The 20,447-nt window shown below is 36.1% G+C and overlaps 1 protein-coding gene across 17 annotated transcripts in view; it reads right to left on the reverse strand.

Annotated features, from left to right (window-relative positions):
• Positions 1-20,447, reverse strand: part of ROBO2 (roundabout guidance receptor 2) — a 609,497-nt gene that overhangs the window by 541,059 nt on the left and 47,991 nt on the right. For all 17 annotated transcript variants that reach the window (XM_058731736.1, XM_058731730.1, XM_058731733.1 and 14 more), the window contains exon 2: positions 1,191-1,517. In XM_058731736.1, coding sequence (XP_058587719.1) covers positions 1,191-1,517 — 327 coding nt within the window. The remainder of the gene's footprint in view (positions 1-1,190; positions 1,518-20,447) is intronic.

The raw sequence follows: 20,447 nt of genomic DNA on the forward strand, positions 1-20,447 counted from the left end.
CCATAATAATAATAATAATAATAATAATAAACAAATCTATCATGTATTTTAATATATTCTGGAAAATAATGTATGAACTTATGAAGGCAATGTTCACATAGATGCAAAGCATTGACCTCTTGACTTACTAGTGCTATTCGGGTTATCTGATGGATATATATATATATATATATATATATATATTTTTTTTTTTATATATATATTTTTTTTTTTTAAGTGCCAGAGGTCAACCCTTTAACTATTGCCGACTCCCAAGACTGAACAAGACCCTTCCATGTATAAACATTTTGTCCTTATAAAAACCAGGTTTCTTCTCTGATGAGTTTTGTTGGTAGAAAAAATAAACAAATAGAGTTGTTGTTATTGTTCCTGTATTCTACCCTACACACCTAGGGTAGTGATTCCTGAGTTCAGACTGGAAGTAATAAAAGAGTTAATATAATCTAGGGAGTATATTCTTTTTAAGGTCATTTGTTAAAGTTAGATTTAGCAATACTAATAATATAATATAATATAATATAATATAATATAATATAACATAATACGTTATATATAGATAAGTAACACAAACAGGTATAAAATACTGAATATGCCCTATATTTGAGGCCACATTAGACATAAAGTTTGCATTTTAAAATAGCTGACTTTACGGGGCGCCTGGGTGGCTCAGTCGGTTAAGCATCCGACTTCAGCTCAGGTCATGATCTCACAGTCTGTGAGTTCAAGCCCCACGTCAGGCTCTGTGCTGACAGCTCAGAGCCTGGAGCCTGCTTCTGATTCTGTGTTTCCCTCTCTCTCTGCCCCTCCCCTGCTCATGTTCTGTCTCTCTCTGTCTCAAAAATAAATAAAAACATTAAAAAAAGTTTTTTAATAAATAAATAAATGGCTGACTTTAATACTTGATTATATCTTTCATTAATAATTCCAATTTTAAATATCAGCATCATTGCCACTTTGCTTTAATGTAAAAGCATAATTTCCACTTTGATTCAATATAAATAAATTTACTGTAATACCATAGCTTGACATTATTTTGACCAGCTCTTTGGAGAAGGCAAAGTAAAATTATGCACAGTGTGTTGACTTTTCTTCTTTAGGTATTAAGTAGCCACAGGGACAAATCAAAGCTTACTAAAAATAAATCAAAGTTAAAGTGCACGCCATTTATAAGATTCATTGTGTTTACTTACATGCCACTTCCAGAGATGCATTTCGACTCACTGCTTCACCGAGATAGTTCCTTGCAACACAAACGTAGCTTCCTTCATCAGGTTTGCTTCTGCGCCCGTGTACAATGCGCAAGAAGAATAAGGATCCGCTGGGCAGAAGCATCCTGTGAGACCGGGGATCATCCTTGTCAGTCTCCACCCGCTCACCATCCTTGTACCACTCAATGGTGGGCGTTGGCCGGCCCTCTGCCTTACAGTTCAAAGTGGTGGGCTCTCCCTTAGAGACAATGACATCTGAAGGGTGCTCCACAATCCGTGGCGGGAAGTCTTCCTGGCGAAGACGAGATCCTACAAACAGGACAGAATGAAGACAAGCTTTAACATTTCCTTATCTATAGCTCTTGTTTGGCTTAGGTTCACATTGAAATCCCCAATTATTCAAAATGCCCTTATTACTATTTTATTCATGCTTCATTCTTTGGTTCTTGATGCAGCTCCTAAGTCGTCGCCACTCCTTTGCAGAATGTGATAATATACCATTGAATTAATATGTTAATTCTGATGAGTTAGGTTTAAATTTTCCATGAATTGTGACAGGCAAAGTAAAAGAGAATATGAGATTTTCTGTTGGGTGCTAAGAAGAGTAAGATCGATCTCCTATCCTTGAAGTGATTACTGTCTACTGGGGGACAAAGCCAAGTGGGCAAGTATCTAGAATATACAATGCAGTGTATCATACTGGCATTGTGTCATCAGATTTAACATAAAAAGATAACCCACAAATTATATACAAATATTAACTCAATTTAACAGATAAGGAAGCATCTCAGGAAATGACATCAATTTCCCAGAAATGTAGAGGAAATAAGCTGATGAGGCAGGATTTGAACTCAGGGATATATGACTGAGGAATTCAAGTATAAATCATTATATTAAAATAAAATAAATGTTGCATGAAGGTCCAAGAAATGCATTATAGGAAGAGAGTGGAAAAAGAAATGTTAACTTTAACTGGATTATAATGAGGCCTCCCCCGAAAAGGTGACATTTAATTGAGCTGTAAAGAATAAAACTATGTAAATAGAGGGGAAAAGACATTCAAATTGAAGAAACAACATGAGAACATGAGAGTATATGCATAAATAATATATTTCATAATCAGGGAGGAAATTGATATGGCAGGTGGGGGTGAAGGGTAGTTTTGGAGCCCAGAAAAAAAGGGCTTTAAATAACATGCTAAGGATTGTGATCTTCATTCTATATGGATAACAGATTTTGAGGGGGCAGTGACATGACTATCTGTATTAGATAGTTTTGGTGTGCAGTATAAAAGATAAAAGAGCAATGGAGGCAAAAGGAGAAAGTTACTTAACTATTCTGGAGAATAATAAAAAGAACTTGACTTTGAGAACTGATGCTGAAGGTAGAAAAAAGAAGACAGAGGCATACCATAAAATAACCCTTGATAGAATATGCTATCTCACCATAGAGTCAGGAAGAATTGTAGGCACCAATGACTTCCTTTTAAGTACAATGAAAGGGGAGCCATTAAGTGGTAGAAAAAATAGGAAGAAAACAACCTGTTGGTGTTTTGAGATCAAAATATTCATAATGTATTGTTTTATATATTTTTAGTTTATAAGGTGTCACTGGCCATTATTTGTGAAAGGGTCTTACCAGCTCTTGCGCATAAATCTAACAGAGATGGTGAAAGAGATAACTGTGTCAGTTGGGGTGCCTGGGTGGCTCAGTCAGTTAAGTGTCAGACTCTTGATTTCAGCCCAGGTCATGATCTCTTGGTTCATGAGAGCGAGCCCCATATCAGGCTCTGTGCTGACACTGTGGAGCCTGCTTGGGATTCTCACCCTCTTTGTGTCTTTCCCCTGCTAGTGCTCTCTCTCTCAAAATAAATAAATAAACTTAAGAAAATAACCATGTGTGAGGCCATAATGATAGTCTAGATACAAGTTTTAACATTTTCCAACCAATCATCTAATATTAGCACATTTCAGCTTCAAAAATAAATAAATCTGAGAAATATTAACTTCCCAAGGTTGTTGAATACAATTTGTTATCTCATCAGATCCAAGAAGGAACTTAAACATTACAAGTGCTGGGTACCTAAAGCAAAAGAGTACAAAGGTCAGAATTTATTTTTTTTAAAGCACTAAAAAACCCAAAGCATATAAATATGGACAGGTAATCACCTTGTGCATCACAATAACAAAGAAGGTTATATATATATTGAAAATACTGGATCACAAAAGCAAATGAGGAATTTCAAGAATATAAAAAGATGTATTTTAAAAGAAACAATCAGAAAAGATCTCAAAGTATTTAAATATGAATGTCTAATCACAGTAGCAAATCAGTAACATATTCCCAAATGTAAAGATCTGGTCTCAGAGCCATACAATCTGATCCTAAAATGGAACAACAGTTAATCTTACTCTTCATGTAACAGGCATATAGGCTACAATCACCTTGTTTAGATACCTTTCTTGTTCTCTAATTTGCCACGTGCACTTATCTGCAGCCCCCCTATGTCAAAGTTGTTCTGTTATTAAAACAAAGCAAGTCAATCATCCATGTTATTAGAGTGCTCTTCACTTTATCAAATAGTTCCCCACCTTATTTGGCAGTTGGCCCAGAGAAGGCCTGCAAAGAACCTGAAATACACAAATACTTATTAAATAAAATAGAAAATAATGGACTTATAAAAGGAAAAAAAGGCAAAATATCTAGCCCACTTAGCAATTACACCTAGAATCCAGCATGTCCAATAAGCCCTCAGAGAATTTTACCCATTAATCACTATAGCATATGTAAACCTAATCTGGTGTTGTCACCCTTGGATATTCTTCTAGTCATTGTATTCCCACTGTTATAAAAACTTCAAAAAGACATCTACAATCTAAATGGAAGAGGTAAAACTATCCATTAGAAGAAATTATAAGAGCAAATTTTCATGACCGTGAGTTAAGGAAAACTTTCTTGGACACCAAAAGCACATGCAACAAATCAAACAGATAAATTGGACTCATTGGATTTAAATATTTGTGCTTGGGGGCGGGGGGTGGGGAATCAAAAGAATGAAAAGACAACCCACAGAATCAGAAAGAAAATATCTGCAAATCATATAGCTGATAGGGGACTTATATCTAGAATATAAAGAACTCATAGCATAATAAAAAAATGCAAAAAAATGCATATAACCAAATTTTAAAATAAGCAAAGGATTTGAAATAGATATTTTGCAAACAAAGCCAGACAAATGGCCAATAAGCACATGAAAAGATTCTTGACATCATTAACTACTAGGGAAATGTAAATCAAAATCTCCAGTGAGACATACTCCACACCCAGAAGAATGGCAATAATGAAAAAAAAAAAAAAGTAAAATAACAAGTATCGCCAGGGATGTGGAAAATCTGAAAGCCTCATACATTGCTGGTGGGAATGTAAAATGGTGCAGCCACTTCGGATAATATTCGAGATTTTCTCAAAAATTTTCGAATTAACATATGACCGAACAATTCGACTTCTGGGGATATAACTCAAGAGAAAGGAAACCTTATAGCCACACAAAAACTTGTACATGAGTCTAATGTAATGTTCATAACAGCATTATTCATAATAACCAAAAAAAAGAGAGAACCCAAATGTCCATCAACTGACTAATACATGTTGTACATCCACATAATGGTATATTATTCAGCAGTGAGGAAAGAATGAAGTCCTTATACACACTACAACATGGATGAACCTTAAAATCATTATACTAAGTGAAAGAAGCTTATCACAAAAGGCCACATATTACATGACACTATTTATATGAAATGTCCAGAAGAGGAAAATAGAGACACAATGCAGGTTTGTCATTATCTAGGGTGGGGAATAGGAGTTGGATGTGAAGGGGCATCAGGGTATCTTTTGGAGGTGATGAAATATTCTAAAACTGATTACGGTGATGGTTGCACAATTCTGTGATAATAATAAAAGCTATTATATTCCACACTTTAAATAGGTGAGTTATGTGGCATATAAATTATTTCAATAAAGCAATTTCTAAAAAGTCATGGGTAAGGCATTGTGAACAAGCTTAACATAAGGGGTAAGAATTCATGTTCACCCATGCCAACAATTAGGTTATATCTTCATTTATAATTCTTGTTTTGAAATATAATCATCAGGTCAGCAATATCCAACAGGGCATAAAATAAAGCTGAAAGGTTTCACCATATAGGTTGATAGATACACAAACAAATGCAGACATGTAGATCTACAGAAATATATCTAAATTTTAAGATGTTATTAAAACTGAGGGGATTAATTCTGAACTCCCTTAAATTCAGACATTATGCAATATAGCAGTGACCTTAAGATAGATAAGCTTTAGGTAGGTAGTGAATTCTTTAAAATTGTACAAAAATGGGTACTCATGTGTGGGCAGAACAGGAGAATCGTGAAGGGACCAAAGATTTCATCAAATTTGCAAAGAGGTCTGGGTCTTTAAAATTAGAAAGGACCACTAAACTACTAGGTATGCTACATTATTGGGCCAAATAACCCAATTATTTCGTTTAAAAAAAAAAAAAAAAGACAGCTGAGTTGTCAGCCAAACTTAATGGGGATTCAAAACTGAACAGTAGAGGGGGCTGTACTTTACATGAAGTGTCCTGAAAACTGTCGAACTTTGACATCCAAAGGCAAATTGGAAAATACAGGACTCCAAGCCCAACCCAGGACCTACACAATCAAAATCTGCACCCCCTCAGGGATGCCTCTGCAGGCAAAGTTTGAGAAGCACTGTTGTAACCAGTTTTTGCATGGCCCTCCCCTAAGAACGTTTTTTACATTTTTAGTGTTGTTAGAAGACTAAGGAGAAGGAGGAACAATTAAAAAGAAGGTAGAAGAGGAAAGAGACCTCATGTGGCCTAAAACGTTGGAAATATCTGCTGATACTTTACAGAAAAAGTTTGCCAATCTGCTTTAGAGTACCTGTTTGTCACTTTCCATTAATAACTAATTTTTTCACTTATATTTCTTTTATATAGGATCATAAAACTGTTTTCTCCAGATTTCAGATGGGAAAAAAAAAAACAACTTTGACTGCAGTGTTAATATTGCTCATGTAATTATTTGGGATTCTTATATGAACAGATCGGCTAAGCAAAATATCAGATTTACCTGCAATTCTAACTTTTCTTGCAGCAAGTCTAGACACCTTTTTATTTCAATTATTAATAGGACATTCACATAGTCAAGTGTTTTTTTTTTTTTTTAATTTTTAATGCTTATTTATTTTTGAGATAGAGAGAGAGAGAACATGAGCAGGGGAAGGGCAGAGAAAAGGAGACACAGAATCTGAACTAGGCATCAACACAGAGCCCAACACAGGGCTAGAACCCACGAACTGAAATCACGACCTGAGCTGAAGTCAGATGCTTAACCAACAGAACTACCCAGGCACCCCAGTCAAGTTATAATTAAAAGCATTTTATTCAACTTTCTTCATCTCTTATTAAAAAAAAAAAAAAAAAAAAAAAAAAAAAAAAAAAAACAGAAAATAGTCACAGGGACTTAAAGATGAACATCCAAATGTTTATTGTTGCTAACCATGAAAGTAAACTATAAAACAGCCAAGTGACTTGTTCATAATTAAAGAGCTAACAGAAACAGAATTAGAACTTAAGACCTTTAATCCAAAATATTCAGGATTCTTAAAAACTGGATGTAAGAATAAGTAAAGAACGCACATTACAACTACCCTAATTCCAAAACCCTCCTCTAAGTTTGACTGAAATGAGTCAGATAGATGCCTCTAATCATATTTTCCTTGGTTTTCAAAACATAATTCTCAGACTACCAGCATCAGCATTACCCGGGATATCTCCTTAAAATGCAGATTCTTGGTCCCCACAGTGAACAAGAAGCGTCAGAAGTTACAAATGGAAGAGGTCTAAGACAGTCATTTTTGGCATGCTGACCAGGAGAAGGTCATGCCCTCTGACCTGGTCTAAACTGGTCTGGAAAGTCATGACTTATACCTGGCAACAAATTAGTCAGGTGCATGCAGAAGCATCTTTGAATGAGGTTCTAAGCACCCAAAATTACATAATGGATTTTTTCTGCTTCTCAGGGATTCTCAAACAATGATTTTGAAATGATCATTGGTAAAATATTTAATAAAAAAACAGAGTAGTTTATTTGCTCTTCAAATGTTAGAGAGTTGGAGTAGAAGTATAAAATCCTAACTCATAAATATATTTATAAATATATTTAATATATATTTATTTAAATATATATTACTCAGTGAGTGCTAGAGTAACTTTTGTTTTTAGAGTGACTTCAATTACACAGTATAATAAAAGAGAATAAAGCACCTAGAAGAACACTTGTTGATTTCATTTCAGAGGTAAACTGCTCCTTCCTCATCGTTCACTTAGAGTATAGTATTTCTTTGAACTAAGCTTTACTTTTCACTCATATTTCACTCATAGTGAAAGCTATACTTTTCACTATATAGTCATATCTGGTCAAGTTAAACAACACAAACTTTTCTGATTTTTTTTAAAAGGCAGAAGAAATTCTTGGCAAATACACTCCCTCCAGCCAAATTTCTGTGCAGCATCTGTTGTTTTTTTCGTAAAAACAGACACAGTACTATCTCCTAGTTAATAATAACCATGTGTTTTGCTGTTGTTGTTTTCTTTTTTGTGTGTGCAAAAAGTACCTTTGTTAAAGCATAGGGATAGGACACTTGGGCAGAAAGAGCTGCACTCTGATTGTGAGGAGTGACTGATTATATATGTTTAAGTTGGGGGTATGCAGGTAGAGATAAAGGAAGTCTCTAAAGGAATTTCATATGTTAAAGAAGACTTACAGGATCCTGGAGGTCTGGCTATTGTCAAGCTAAGGTTGATTCTGACCTCTAACAAAGCATTAAGACAGTTATGAATATTTTCAAAAAAAAAAAAAAAACCTAGTAAGACTAGGCCAGCAAGGTTCTTTCTGATTACTCAAATTTTGAATGTGACCAGAGATACTTCCTGAAGTTTTCCCTCCCTCAGAGAGGTGCATAGTGCTACATGAAAAAAATCAAGGTTTCCTGACCCATCACATTGAGGAGGAGGTCATTGTGGAAGGAAAAAGGGATATGGGTTATTAACCAGCAAATATTTATGCTTCACTTTACCAGGTGCAAATCAGAATACCAAATGACTCATCAGCCAGTTTGGATGATGAAAAGAAATTACACATAGACTACCAGGACATGTAGTGAGCACCTTATTTTTTTTCTCTTCTATAAACAAAGATTCCCACCCCCCCAATATTTCCTCCTTAAAACCCTAATCACAATGCTAAGAGTTGATATTTTCTGAGGTCATTCTTGCATTAATGTTTTTCTGCAAGGTAAATTTTAGCTAGACCAGGTTGATCCCTTTATACTAGATTTCAAAATGAGTTGTTACTGCTTTCTATTTTGCGAAAATAAATCCTATCAAAATTTTCTCCATGGAAAGCAACATATCTCAGTGCCACTATAAACTCCATCCACACTGATTAGTGAGCTAACATAATTTGTAATGAAATGGAATTGATCACTCCATCAAGTCTGTCCTTGTAACTTTTCTATCCTTGAATTCTTCATGATGAATAAATTCTAGTATACTTCCTTTATGAGGGAGGGGGGAAACAGATCATTCCCCCCCCCACATAAGTCCTATATATGATAGGATGTGGTGAGCAAGTCAATATTCAGGAAACACAAAAACTGTTTTATCCATTTAACCTTAGTAAAACTCTCTCAGGAGATGACCTGATTTGGCAATGAATTAAATAAATTTATAAGATTCTCATTCCTTCTGGAAGCACAGCAGTACCATGTTAAAAATAAGTTTAAATTAAAATTGAGAACTCCAAAAACTACTTATTTACTATAAAATTTCTGTATGGCTTTTCAATACCATGAAACTAAAGGGCAAAGTATATGAATGGAAGTGACAAGTATAAAAGATGTTTCTTGTCAAACTTAACAAGTAACCTTGATTCTGGAAGTTTCAGTTATGCACAATGGCATCCAGCAGCATCCCCATTATCCAGTTTTCTAGGTCCAACAGGAAGAAGATGAAGCCACGAAAGACCCTCTCATCTCAAATCCCCACATTACAGATGAGAAGAAAAAAGAAATAGAGAACCAAAGAACTGAAGTTTTTCTCCAAAACTGAGACTACAAGAACTATAGTTACCATATCTAGGAATACAAGCTCTGTTTTTAGGATGAGTTTTCTTTGTCCATTATGCTTCTTTCTTAGCCATATTTTTTTGGAAATTTAAAATGGAAAGTCCCAACCAAGCACTAGATTTCAGTGTATTTTTGTTTTGGCTTAATTGATTTTTCCCCCCCTGGGTCATTGTATGCATTAGGTATATGACCTTAAGCAAGTTACCTAAACTTTCTTTTAACACTATTTTGTCATCCTAAAATTGAGGCAAATGGAACAGTAAACTCCTACAAATTCGTTGTTTCATAACATGACAATGGCTGTCACATCATAATGGACATAATGACAAGAGAAGATAACAGGTAGCAGGCTTAGATTTACTAGCACAGAGCAAATTTTTAAAGATACATGAGGTAGATTAATGCTCATACTTTTAATAAAATATAAATTAGAAAGTTTGCCTTGATAGGTCTATCAAAAGAAATGGCTAATCAAATGCTTTCTTAGGGAACACTCCAAAAGTTAACAATGCTTTAAAAACTTTTGTTTAAAAACTAGCTCATGTAACACTTGTAATTTATTCTTACATTTCTATGAAATTTATTTTCATGGCCAATAAATACATGGTTCTAAAAATCATTTTAACCAAAAACCAACTGCTAAGATAGGGATGTTTATCTTAAAAGTAAATATTTTATCAATTATGTAAAATACAACCTTAGTCAAGATATTTAACATTTCTTTCCTTATTCAGGGTAAACAGGTTGCTATTTTAGGGGAAAGCAACTGAGACAGATTTCATAAAACTTTTTCTCTGAATTTCACAAGTGTATGTCAGGGCTTTATTTAAGTACTCTTAAAAGAAATTGCTGAAGATACTAAAAGTGGAACACATTTTCCATATTTCTTTCCTCCACCTCCTTACGTTATTTAGTAGCTTCATTATGTAAGTTTTAATTGCTTTTTATTACACATGTTCTGGCTGCCTAAATCCAATGCACTGAGCCGCCGACCTCACCTGAGAAGGTGGATCTAGGCAACACAGCCCCAACATACAGGGGAAGGCATGACTGTTTGGGAAAGTTAGACCAGTCGCCGAAAGAAACTGAAGCCAGGAGTAGACACATGGGGATATCTCTACAACATTGCAGAGACATTTTGAAACCACAAACCTGAAAGGTTTTCAGTAAATTTTTAGGAGTGATTTCCTCTGGAGAAATAACAAATTAATTTCCTACTTTATGAATTCATTTTCCAACAAGTCAGTGTGGAGCTAATGTATTAACCTGGACACTCATCCAATACTATTTCAAATCAATTTGCTACACCTTACCATGGTTGAAGGCATTCTTTAAAGAGTGATTTGCCACCAAATCAGAGGTTTTCATGGGTTATGTAGATTTGCCTTACAATGACAAAGCAAACTCTATTCCAGGAAGATATCCTTGAAATTCATCTTCTTATCATATTTAAAATATTTCAATGTGGTTTCAAAATTTCATTAGACTTTATAAGAGATATGCAATGGGACAATTTCCAAACTCATTAAAATGTTTAACGATGTTTAATTTTCTAAAAACATCAACATATATTTGATGGAGACTATGAACTTATTTCAAAAATATGGCATTTGTTTTATGTAAGCTCCAGTGGAGTGATAACATTTAACCTTCTACTTTATTTCTTAAGCAATATATTTTGAAAATTCTGTAGCAATAGTGTTAATCATTGTAACTATAGATTCCAAAGCCCCCAGTGTCAGCATCAGAAAACAACATTCCTAACAGCACTCGTATTTTACATGCATGCTAAACTTTGTTAAATATTTAGTCTCTGCTAATTGTGTAGAACTCGTGATATATTTTCCTCTAGCCTAACTATTTTATTATAAACTTAAATTGAGATTCAGTGACCTAGTCAATATTGCAAACTTCTTTTACCATATAGTATACTAAAGATTTTTTTAAAAATAGAATTGAAAATATTAGCACAATTCAGAAAATTTCTTAAGAGAATAATTGCTAAAGCATTACCCAAAAAATTACAACTGCCACGAGCCACGTATTAGCTGTCTCATGTCTAAGTAATGCACACAATGACTGATTTGAGCCTTGTTCACTTCCAATAGACATTCTACAGTTGACTCTTAAACAACTTGGGGAGGGGGCTGTAGACTCTGACTCTCTAACTCTGTCAACCCCATAGTCAAAAATCCACAAATCCATGTATAACTTTTGCCTTTCCAAAACCTTAATTACTACTAGTCTCCTGTTTACTGGAAGCCTTACCAATAGCATAAACAGTGGATTAACATATATTTTCTATGTTATACGTATTTTATATTATATTCTTATAATAAAGTAAAATAAAGTAAACAAACTATCATTAAGAAAATCTGAAGGAAAATTCATTTATGATGAATCTGTCTTTTGCTTCAACAGTGTTTGGATAGAAAGACCCTGAGATGCCCTTCTTCCAAGTTCCGACTACCCTCCAACCTCTTTTCTAGCCACAGCCTTCAGAACCATCTTCTCAGCTATCCTCTGCCTCCCAGATCAGTCAACAATGTTTTTGGGGGTTTTGTTTTTGTCGGTTTGTTTGTTGAGCTTAGCTCCTTATTGCCGACCAACCACGAGCTCCCATATTCATCAAAATTAGTCCACTGAAATAGGGGCCACAAACAACCCTCAGGTCAACATATATCTGTGGCCCTCCTACACTTACCTCTCTCTGGGTTTCTATTTTGACCATAAGTGGATCAGGAGGACAAGTGCCACTTATTTGGGGGCTGGCCAAGGGAATCTCAAGGGTGTCAAGTGTCTCTTGAAAACGCAAAATCAGCCCAGCAGCTGTGCGCTCCCCTAGGAAGTGCCAAAGCTGTCCCAATATAAATTGGTAAAACCCAGGGTGCCGTGGAAGCCACCACGGTCCTGAAGAAGAATCTGAACTAAGTACTTTTGTATCTGCACATCCTGGGTTCTGCCATGCAAACCTCCACCTCTGTGACTTCCTGGAGAATCACTTCCTGGTTGAAGGAGTAAAACATCAAGAAGATGGTAACCACCTGACTAACCTCCACAGGCTGGCTGGCAGGCCCTGACCCCGGGCTGGGGGAGTAGCGCTTTCAAAGGCTGTCTCAAGAATGCATAGGAGCCTCCAGAGCCCAGTGGCTCTTGGGGAGCCCCTTTGATATCCCTCTTGGTGTCAGAGCCTCTGCCTGAGCCTCTCCCTGCAGGCACCGGGAAGCTTTTTAACCCCTCTGGAGCCCTCGAGCAAAACGTGGATCAGGTGCAAACAACAAAGCTTTTTATAGCCAGAGCATTACAAAACAAAACAAAAAAACAAAAAATGCGTATAAGTGGACCTGTGCAAGTTCAAACCCATGTTGTTCAAAAGCCAACTGTAGTCATACTTAGGAAGTTGGCCTAACATATGAATCTCACGGCATTGCTCTATTATCATTTTTTGATTCTTAAGCCACAGATGGGCTCATGTGGAATGGCAGAGAGGAGATGTCAGAAATTGGATGCAAATTTTTGTGAACATCTGTGCATGTGCCTTTTTATAAGGTACATCTTTGGCAGTTAATAGAGACTCTCTTAACAAGAGGACTCTGACTTAAAATTGCTCTTATCCAGGTGCTGGATCGGATTGTGAATGCAGGCTAGTTTCTTACCTTCCCCACATGTTGTTTTCCTTATCTATAAAACCTATCTAATAACAGGACCTATCTAATAACATTGCTGAGAAGGCTAAATGATTTATTTCCATAAGCACAAAGTAAGCACTCAGTAAATGTTTACTTAATTAATGTTAGTATAAAGTGTAATTTTTTTAGTAGGATAAACTCTCTCACTATACTCAAAGAAATCTATGGCTCTATAAAAACAAAGGGCTACCATCCACAAAATGGTCTTTTTTAATGCAATAGTATGTCATTCAAAATACAGCTTCTTCCCATCTCTGTACCATGATTTGTTACTACTGCTTGTTCCTACCTACCAATTAAAGGTCATTCTGAATGATATACCCTACCTACATTTCCCTGAAGGCTTCATGTTTTCAACAATTCTGAGCTTGCATTTGTCATATACTGTATTCAGTTTTAAAGATGAGGGGTGCCTGGGTGGCTCAGTCGGTCAAGCATCTGACTCTTGATTTCAGCTCAGGTCATGATCTCACAGTTTGTGGGTGCAAGCTCCACGCTGGCTCTGCACCGTCAGTGGGAGATTCTCTCTTTCTCCCTCCCTCTGCCCCTCCTCTGCTCATGCTCTCTCTCTCTCTCAAAATAAATAAACTTTAAAGATGAAAATATTAGGTGCTAAGTCAATATGTAATTTAAATTCATGAATAAATATATTCCTTTTTTCATTCTGTTAATGGAGCTATATTTAGATACCTAGATTTTGACTTAAAAAAGCCTCTATAACAGCTTAAGAAAGCTTCTACTACTGTAATTCGTGACAAATTGTATACCTGAAACTTTAGTACCAGACATTACTACCTTGGCATGCTAAAGAAATTATTTGTGAATTATAGTAATTGATATTTAATTAAATATTAGTGCCTAATAATTCTTTGTACCCCCTTAAATATTTTCTTGAAACAGATTATACCATTATCAATTATTTTTCTTTATAAAAATCTTAAAACCAATGTGTGATAAATACATGGGAAGCTTCTATTTCAGGGTTGCTTTTGATCATAAGTTTAAAGAGAATAAAAGAATATCAAAAGACATCTTTCGAAGGCACAATAATATGAGTTAGGTTCACTCATTATTAACCCTAATAATATTCCTGGTTACAGGAATATTATTAGAATACTGTCTGAAATTAACTTGCCAGGGGTTTAAAGGGGTGGTTAAAACAAACTCGTTTTCTTCCTTTTCTTCCTTTTAAAGCAAAATATTACAATTTTATGAAATTGTGTGCCTTTAAAATAAGGCTAAACCTCTTGCAACAAAAGACCCAAGTCAATGATGAGTACAGTGATCCCAAAGATGAAAAGAAAGATTTTCTCTCAAATGGTGGGAACGGCCATATTATATTCAGGGTTTTTGTATTGTGAAATGGCAGGTTGGAATTCTTTTTCTGAAGCCTGTACCTTGGAGAGTAAAGGCAGTTTATAAAGGTAGCTGAATACAACTTGTACTTATCGCTTTGTCTTTCACTGTCACACTCAGAGTGAATGGGTTTTCACAGTTGACCAAACTGAATGGAAGCGACAGCATCACATTTCTGCAGAGTTATTTGCAGGATACACACTAAAATTCACCTTTAAAATGTTTACTCCTCTAAAAACACGCTGGACAAAATTTTGATCCAGAATAGGTTGAAAAAGAGGCCATGTTTAATCAGCTGCAAATAGCTCTTAAGCTTGGAATTAAATATGTGTTTAAATCTTTAGAATATTGTAGAAAAATTTCAAGCCAGCATTTTATGCCTCACTTTATGCATTGAATTAAAGAATCAATATAAACTTCAGTTAATCTCTTTAAGAAAAACATTCTATCCAGTTTTATTTAGTAAATCATAATGAATTTGATATGACATCTGTTGTAAGGCTATACAAATGGTTGGTTAAATTTAGACTGGAAATCAGAGTTGCTTTAGTCTATTAGATAAAGAATATGAGTTACCTTAATCATCAGTATACCTTTCATTCAAGGGGCCTACTCTGTCTTCATTTTTCTTTATTTACAGTATCTGTTGATGCCTTTAAAAAGTGAGTGATTTAATAAAACTTTAAATTTCCTTTCAAGGGATATCTTCTGTTTCAGAGCAAAATGACCACCAGATAACATCATTACTGCAACAAAAATACCAAGTGTAGTTTTCAGTTAAAAGATTTGGTGTGCATAGAGAAAAAAGAACTTGTTTTTCGACTGAATGGAGAAAAGCAGCAAATGAGAGTGTTATAAATGTTTCAAAATGATCATGTTCTGGTTGAATTATGTTTCGCTGAAATAGATCAGAGACTCAATTCCTTGGGTCTCTCAAAAAACATTTGCAGTTTCTGGAAAACTTACGAAAAATGTTATTTCCCATTCAGTTCATTTACTTTGAAGCCTTATCAGATGAAGGATCAAATGAAACCGATCATCCCCTGGTTTTCCCAGGTTATTACCATGTGGATATGGAATTAACCTCCATCTAGCCACTCTCAAAATGAAATGCCTTCTTTTCACAAAGCAAAAGGAGTGGAACACATAGAATTATTTTGGATTATGCTAAAGGAAAAGAAAACATTGACAGGCAGGGGAATAAAAATGTATAGAGTTATAGCAATTATGAAAGACAAGAATAACAAGAGCTTAGATTAGGGTGCTATCTTTTAAATGTAGGAAGCTGCTTTTACCGTCAAGTACTCAATACATCAAACTCTGACAAGTTGGATTTTATAAACAAGCAGAAACTGAAAATCTGGAAGAAAATGAAAAGTATGTGAATTTATTATTTTTAAAATGTTTATTATTTTTGAGAGAAGGCAAGTGGGGGAGGGGTAGAGAAAGGGGGCACATAGGATGCTAAGAGGGCTCTGCACTGACAGCAGTGAGCCCAATACGGGGTTCAAACTCATGAAATGCGAGATCGTGACCTGAGCCAAAGTCGGACACTCAACCAATTGAAGCACCCAGGTGCCCCAAAAAGTCGTGAATTTTTAAAGAGTATAATGTTGTTTGATTAACATTTCATGTAGGGAGAGAACTTTCATAGGAGCCAGTAATAACAGTGCTTTGTTCTTTAACAAACTACAATTGACATTTAAACAAATTACAGGGGAGCCTGGGTGGCTCGGTGAGTTAAGCATCTGACTTCGGTTCAGATCATGATCTCACAGTTCATGGGTTCGAGCCCCGCATTGGGCTCTGTGCTGACAGCTCAGAGCCTGGAGCCTGCTTCAGATTCTGTGTCTCCCTCTCTCTCTGCCCGCACCCCCTGCCCCCCACCGTTCACATTCTGTCTCTCTTTCTCTGTTTCAAAAATAAAAAAAGATTAAATTTTTTTAATAAAATGAAATAACAAAAAAAAAATTACAGAACATGGTTATTGGTTAGTTGTGTTACAAACTTCCAGAATAAATGGGAGGAAAAATATCGTTGAGTTATATGTAAACTACTGAACTAAAAGTCTAAATTGAGTCTAATAATTCCTGACGCGATTAATGCCTCTCAAGGTGTGTGATGTAGGCCTTGTTCTCTTCCATTCTTACCACAGGGAACCCATCCCCATTCACCATGACAGGTATCGTTTATATGACAAGAAGGGTCAAGTGTCCAGGTAAGGAAAGCTCTAGGCTTGGCCCAGTTGCCCACATGAATGTTCAATTAGCATCTCAAATTCCATAAGTCTCAAAACAGATCCCTCACCTCTCTCTCCTTGTTCTACACCCCATGCCCCTCCTCTTTATGACATAAGCCCATTTACTTCAGGTCCCTCATGCTAGAAATCCCACTTAGAAGGATTAACTCTTTAATTTCTTTCACATCCATTCAGGCATAGATTCCTATGGATTTTTCCGTTCTTCCTTCTTTCTCTCATTTTATATCTGCCTCTCAGTTCCATCCCTCTCTAGACTTGCATCACACTATCATTATTCCAAAAACTTCATAGTTTATCTGTTCCAAGTATATACTATTCCTCTCCCTTGTCACTCCATATCCAGAAAAATATATATATAAGGATTTTGGAGAGCTAGGTATAACTTCTTTAAAGAAACAAATAAAGAAGTAGGTTGCCAGGTAAATCTCAAACATTCGTGGGATACTCTAAATTCTTCTCATTCCCTTGACCAGTAGAAATCCATTTCTTTGGCCAGCTGAATTACAAATTGCACTTTTGTAAGCCCAGCTTTTGCATCCAGGATTAAGCAAATTGCCCTGTGAGTCCTATGATGAAGCACAAAACTCTGAACCAGCATGCCAGGGCTCTGCATTTACTTGGACAGTGCTTCCTCATGCTTCCATAATGTCTTTGCAACACTGATTTATAGTCAAAGGTGCCAGAACATCACTTACTATATTAAAAGTTGGCTGTGTCTCTCCATTTCTGAGTTCACTGAAAATTTGAAAAAATATGTCAACTGCAAGGGGAAAAAATGAGATGCAGAAGCCTCCATTTCCTGGAGGTAGTTTATACCTGATATATCTATCTGAACTACCTGTACTGAAAGCAAGCCTGTGAGACAGCTGATTCATATGCATCCAAAAGTGACGATGCAAGCATCGATAAAATCTGGCTGATTGTTTTCTATTTGGCTTTCGAGTGCCTTTAAATATAAAACAGAGAAATATTACCTAGTAAATAGGGGTCTCAAATTAATTTCTGAAAAATGTTGTGAGATGATTAGCAAAAATAAATACTAAATAACATGAAACCATGTAGTAGCCCTGACGTACTTGACATGCATTCACTAGCCTCAGTATCTGTATGTCTGATATGCGGGATTTGAACTCACGTATGCAAAAACACTGAAACACAGTTCACGGCAAAACTATATCCACTGTCTAAAGCCTATCAACATAAAAAAATGGGGAGATTGTATGGTCATTAGTTGACAACTAAGTGATTCCTTTAATTATCCTCGTTGGGGCTCAACAAGGTATTAAACACCCGATAATCAGTCACAGAAACAAAGGCATGAATGAGAGCACAATGTCTGGCTTTGCCAGGCTCCATAAGCCCCACCTTGATGTACTGATGGTTCTTAATAAAGACAAGACTCCCAATTAGATGGCTGACAATTGAAAACTGAAGCGACAAACAGGAACAAGGGACTGATCCTCAGTACTAAATTATTTCTAGGTGGCATTGAATACTCTCACAACAGCAAAAGACAAATTTGGAGGATCGCTTTTTACTACAACAAGGAATTCTGCTTTACACTTTACATTTTGCAAGCTTACATCTTCGTTTGATTTTCTACTTTCGTCTATATTTTGCTGGAATCCAGCTTGATACACTCTCTCATTATGATCAGTTTGTACTGATGAGTATACAGTTAGAAAGATGGGCCATATGCACTGCTTACATATAAGACCCTAAACAGAAAGTGCATAGATTCTGGAGTCAGACATACCTCAGGCTCAATCCTGGCTTCTAGAGGGCAGGTTATTTTTGAAGCAGACAATATGAGCATCAGATTCTTTTGCCAACATTAAGAGTGTCTCCAAAAACTACCCTAGTATTGGAGTCTGGGAAGGATGTAGAAGCTTCAGGTGAGCATGGGGGAGGAGTGGCCATTTATATAAATATATCAGGGGCGCCTGGGTGGCACAGTCGGTTAAGCGTCCGACTTCAGCCAGGTCACGATCTCGCGGTCCGTGAGTTCGAGCCCCGTGTCAGGCTCTGGGCTGATGGCTCGGAGCCTGGAGCCTGTTTCCGATTCTGTGTCTCCCTCTCTCTCTGCCCCTCCCCCGTTCATGTTCTGTCTCTCTCTGTCCCAAAAATTAAAAAAAAAAAAAACGTTGAATATATCATATATCATAGCACATATCTATCTATCTATATATCTACCTATCTCTGTCTATCTGTATCTATATCTTTATCTGTATCTATCTCTATCTATATATCTTATTCCTACATTAAGAGCATTGCCCGAAGAGCTCATTGCCTATAGAATTTCTTTGTTAAGCCAAAAATTTTAAAACACTTAATACGCTTTTGTACAAGCCACTGCTTTCCTCCACATAGCAAAAATAGAAATTCTTCTTGCCTGCACACTGGCAGGCAGCCCACATTTGCCCGTACTACGATTATTTCTGAATGACTTGGCACAACCTTTAATGGTATGCTTCTTGCATCATAGGATTCGATGTTCCATTTTTGCCCATCTCATTGCTTTAGCCTTCAGAAGCTGTATTTGCCTGATTGCTATTAATACAGGGATACTTCTGCATGGCTGTCCTTAGATTCCATACTCTTGGGCTGCCTTACAAGAGAGCCCACCTATTGATCTCCACTGGCTCAGTTCCTTTGGATGGGATCCAAGACAGACTGCCTGATGCTGAATTTCACTGCTGTGTCCAGTGCTGTAATATTGAGGTTCCTGTGTCAATACCCTTTGGATTTTAAAGAGTCATGTTCCCAATATAAGCCTAAGCACTTAAAATGTTGTGTTTCTTTTAATTTTGTTTCATCAAACTTTTTTTTTCTAATGATCAGGTCTAAATACTTTATATCAAAATGGACAATAGTAACAGCAACGTGCGATTTTCTATAAACTCGCATATAAATAGTACATGCACATGCGCGCACACACACACGCACACACACACAGGTATAAACACAGTCACAGAATTACAGGAACAGAATTTTTCTCATTCTTCTCTTCAAGGAGGAATCTGACATGCAGCATTAATGTCAAACTTGAGTCATTAAATAAAACTTATAACTCGAGTATCTTATAAAAACCAAAACGTAGAGTATATATAATTACATTATTGGATTAACATAACCACTCTTTTTTTAGTGGAATTGTGCCTAGTTATTAACGCCAGACTTCAAATAACTGTATATTTATGAAGAGAAACACGTGAGCAAAGATTTTAAGCTTACGGTACTCATGCCAAAGGCATAGGCATGAGTATGCATGAGGAAAAGACACAGGTCTCTCTGTCAACTGTGGCTAGCTCAGCTGAAGAGAGCTTTCCAGTTCTTGGCAGAATAACAAATTCTCAAGCAGACAGGGGATAAGGGTGAGATTTTTTCTTCTGTAAGTAACTTAATGAATGAAGTACTAATTAACATTATGGCATTGATAAATGGAGAGAGAGATTAGGGATGTACTCGATATTCAGACCTTCGCAGATGGACTGTCAAAGCCACATTAATTCCTATCTCATTGGAGCATCTGCTTCTCCCATAATCCACTGCCCCTTGGTACGAACAACACAAACTGTTGTGACTCAATTCGATTTATATCAATCTAATTTCTCTTAATCCAATTTGTATTCCAATCTACTACCTTCTAATCACTTAAATCTTCAGCCTCCATCTGGTAAATTTTCTCTCAAAATTAACCGAGCAGATGCCTCTGCGATTGTATT

This window comes from Neofelis nebulosa, chromosome 5, assembly GCF_028018385.1.
Source record: "Neofelis nebulosa isolate mNeoNeb1 chromosome 5, mNeoNeb1.pri, whole genome shotgun sequence".
In the NCBI taxonomy this organism is placed as follows: Eukaryota; Metazoa; Chordata; class Mammalia; order Carnivora; family Felidae; genus Neofelis; species Neofelis nebulosa.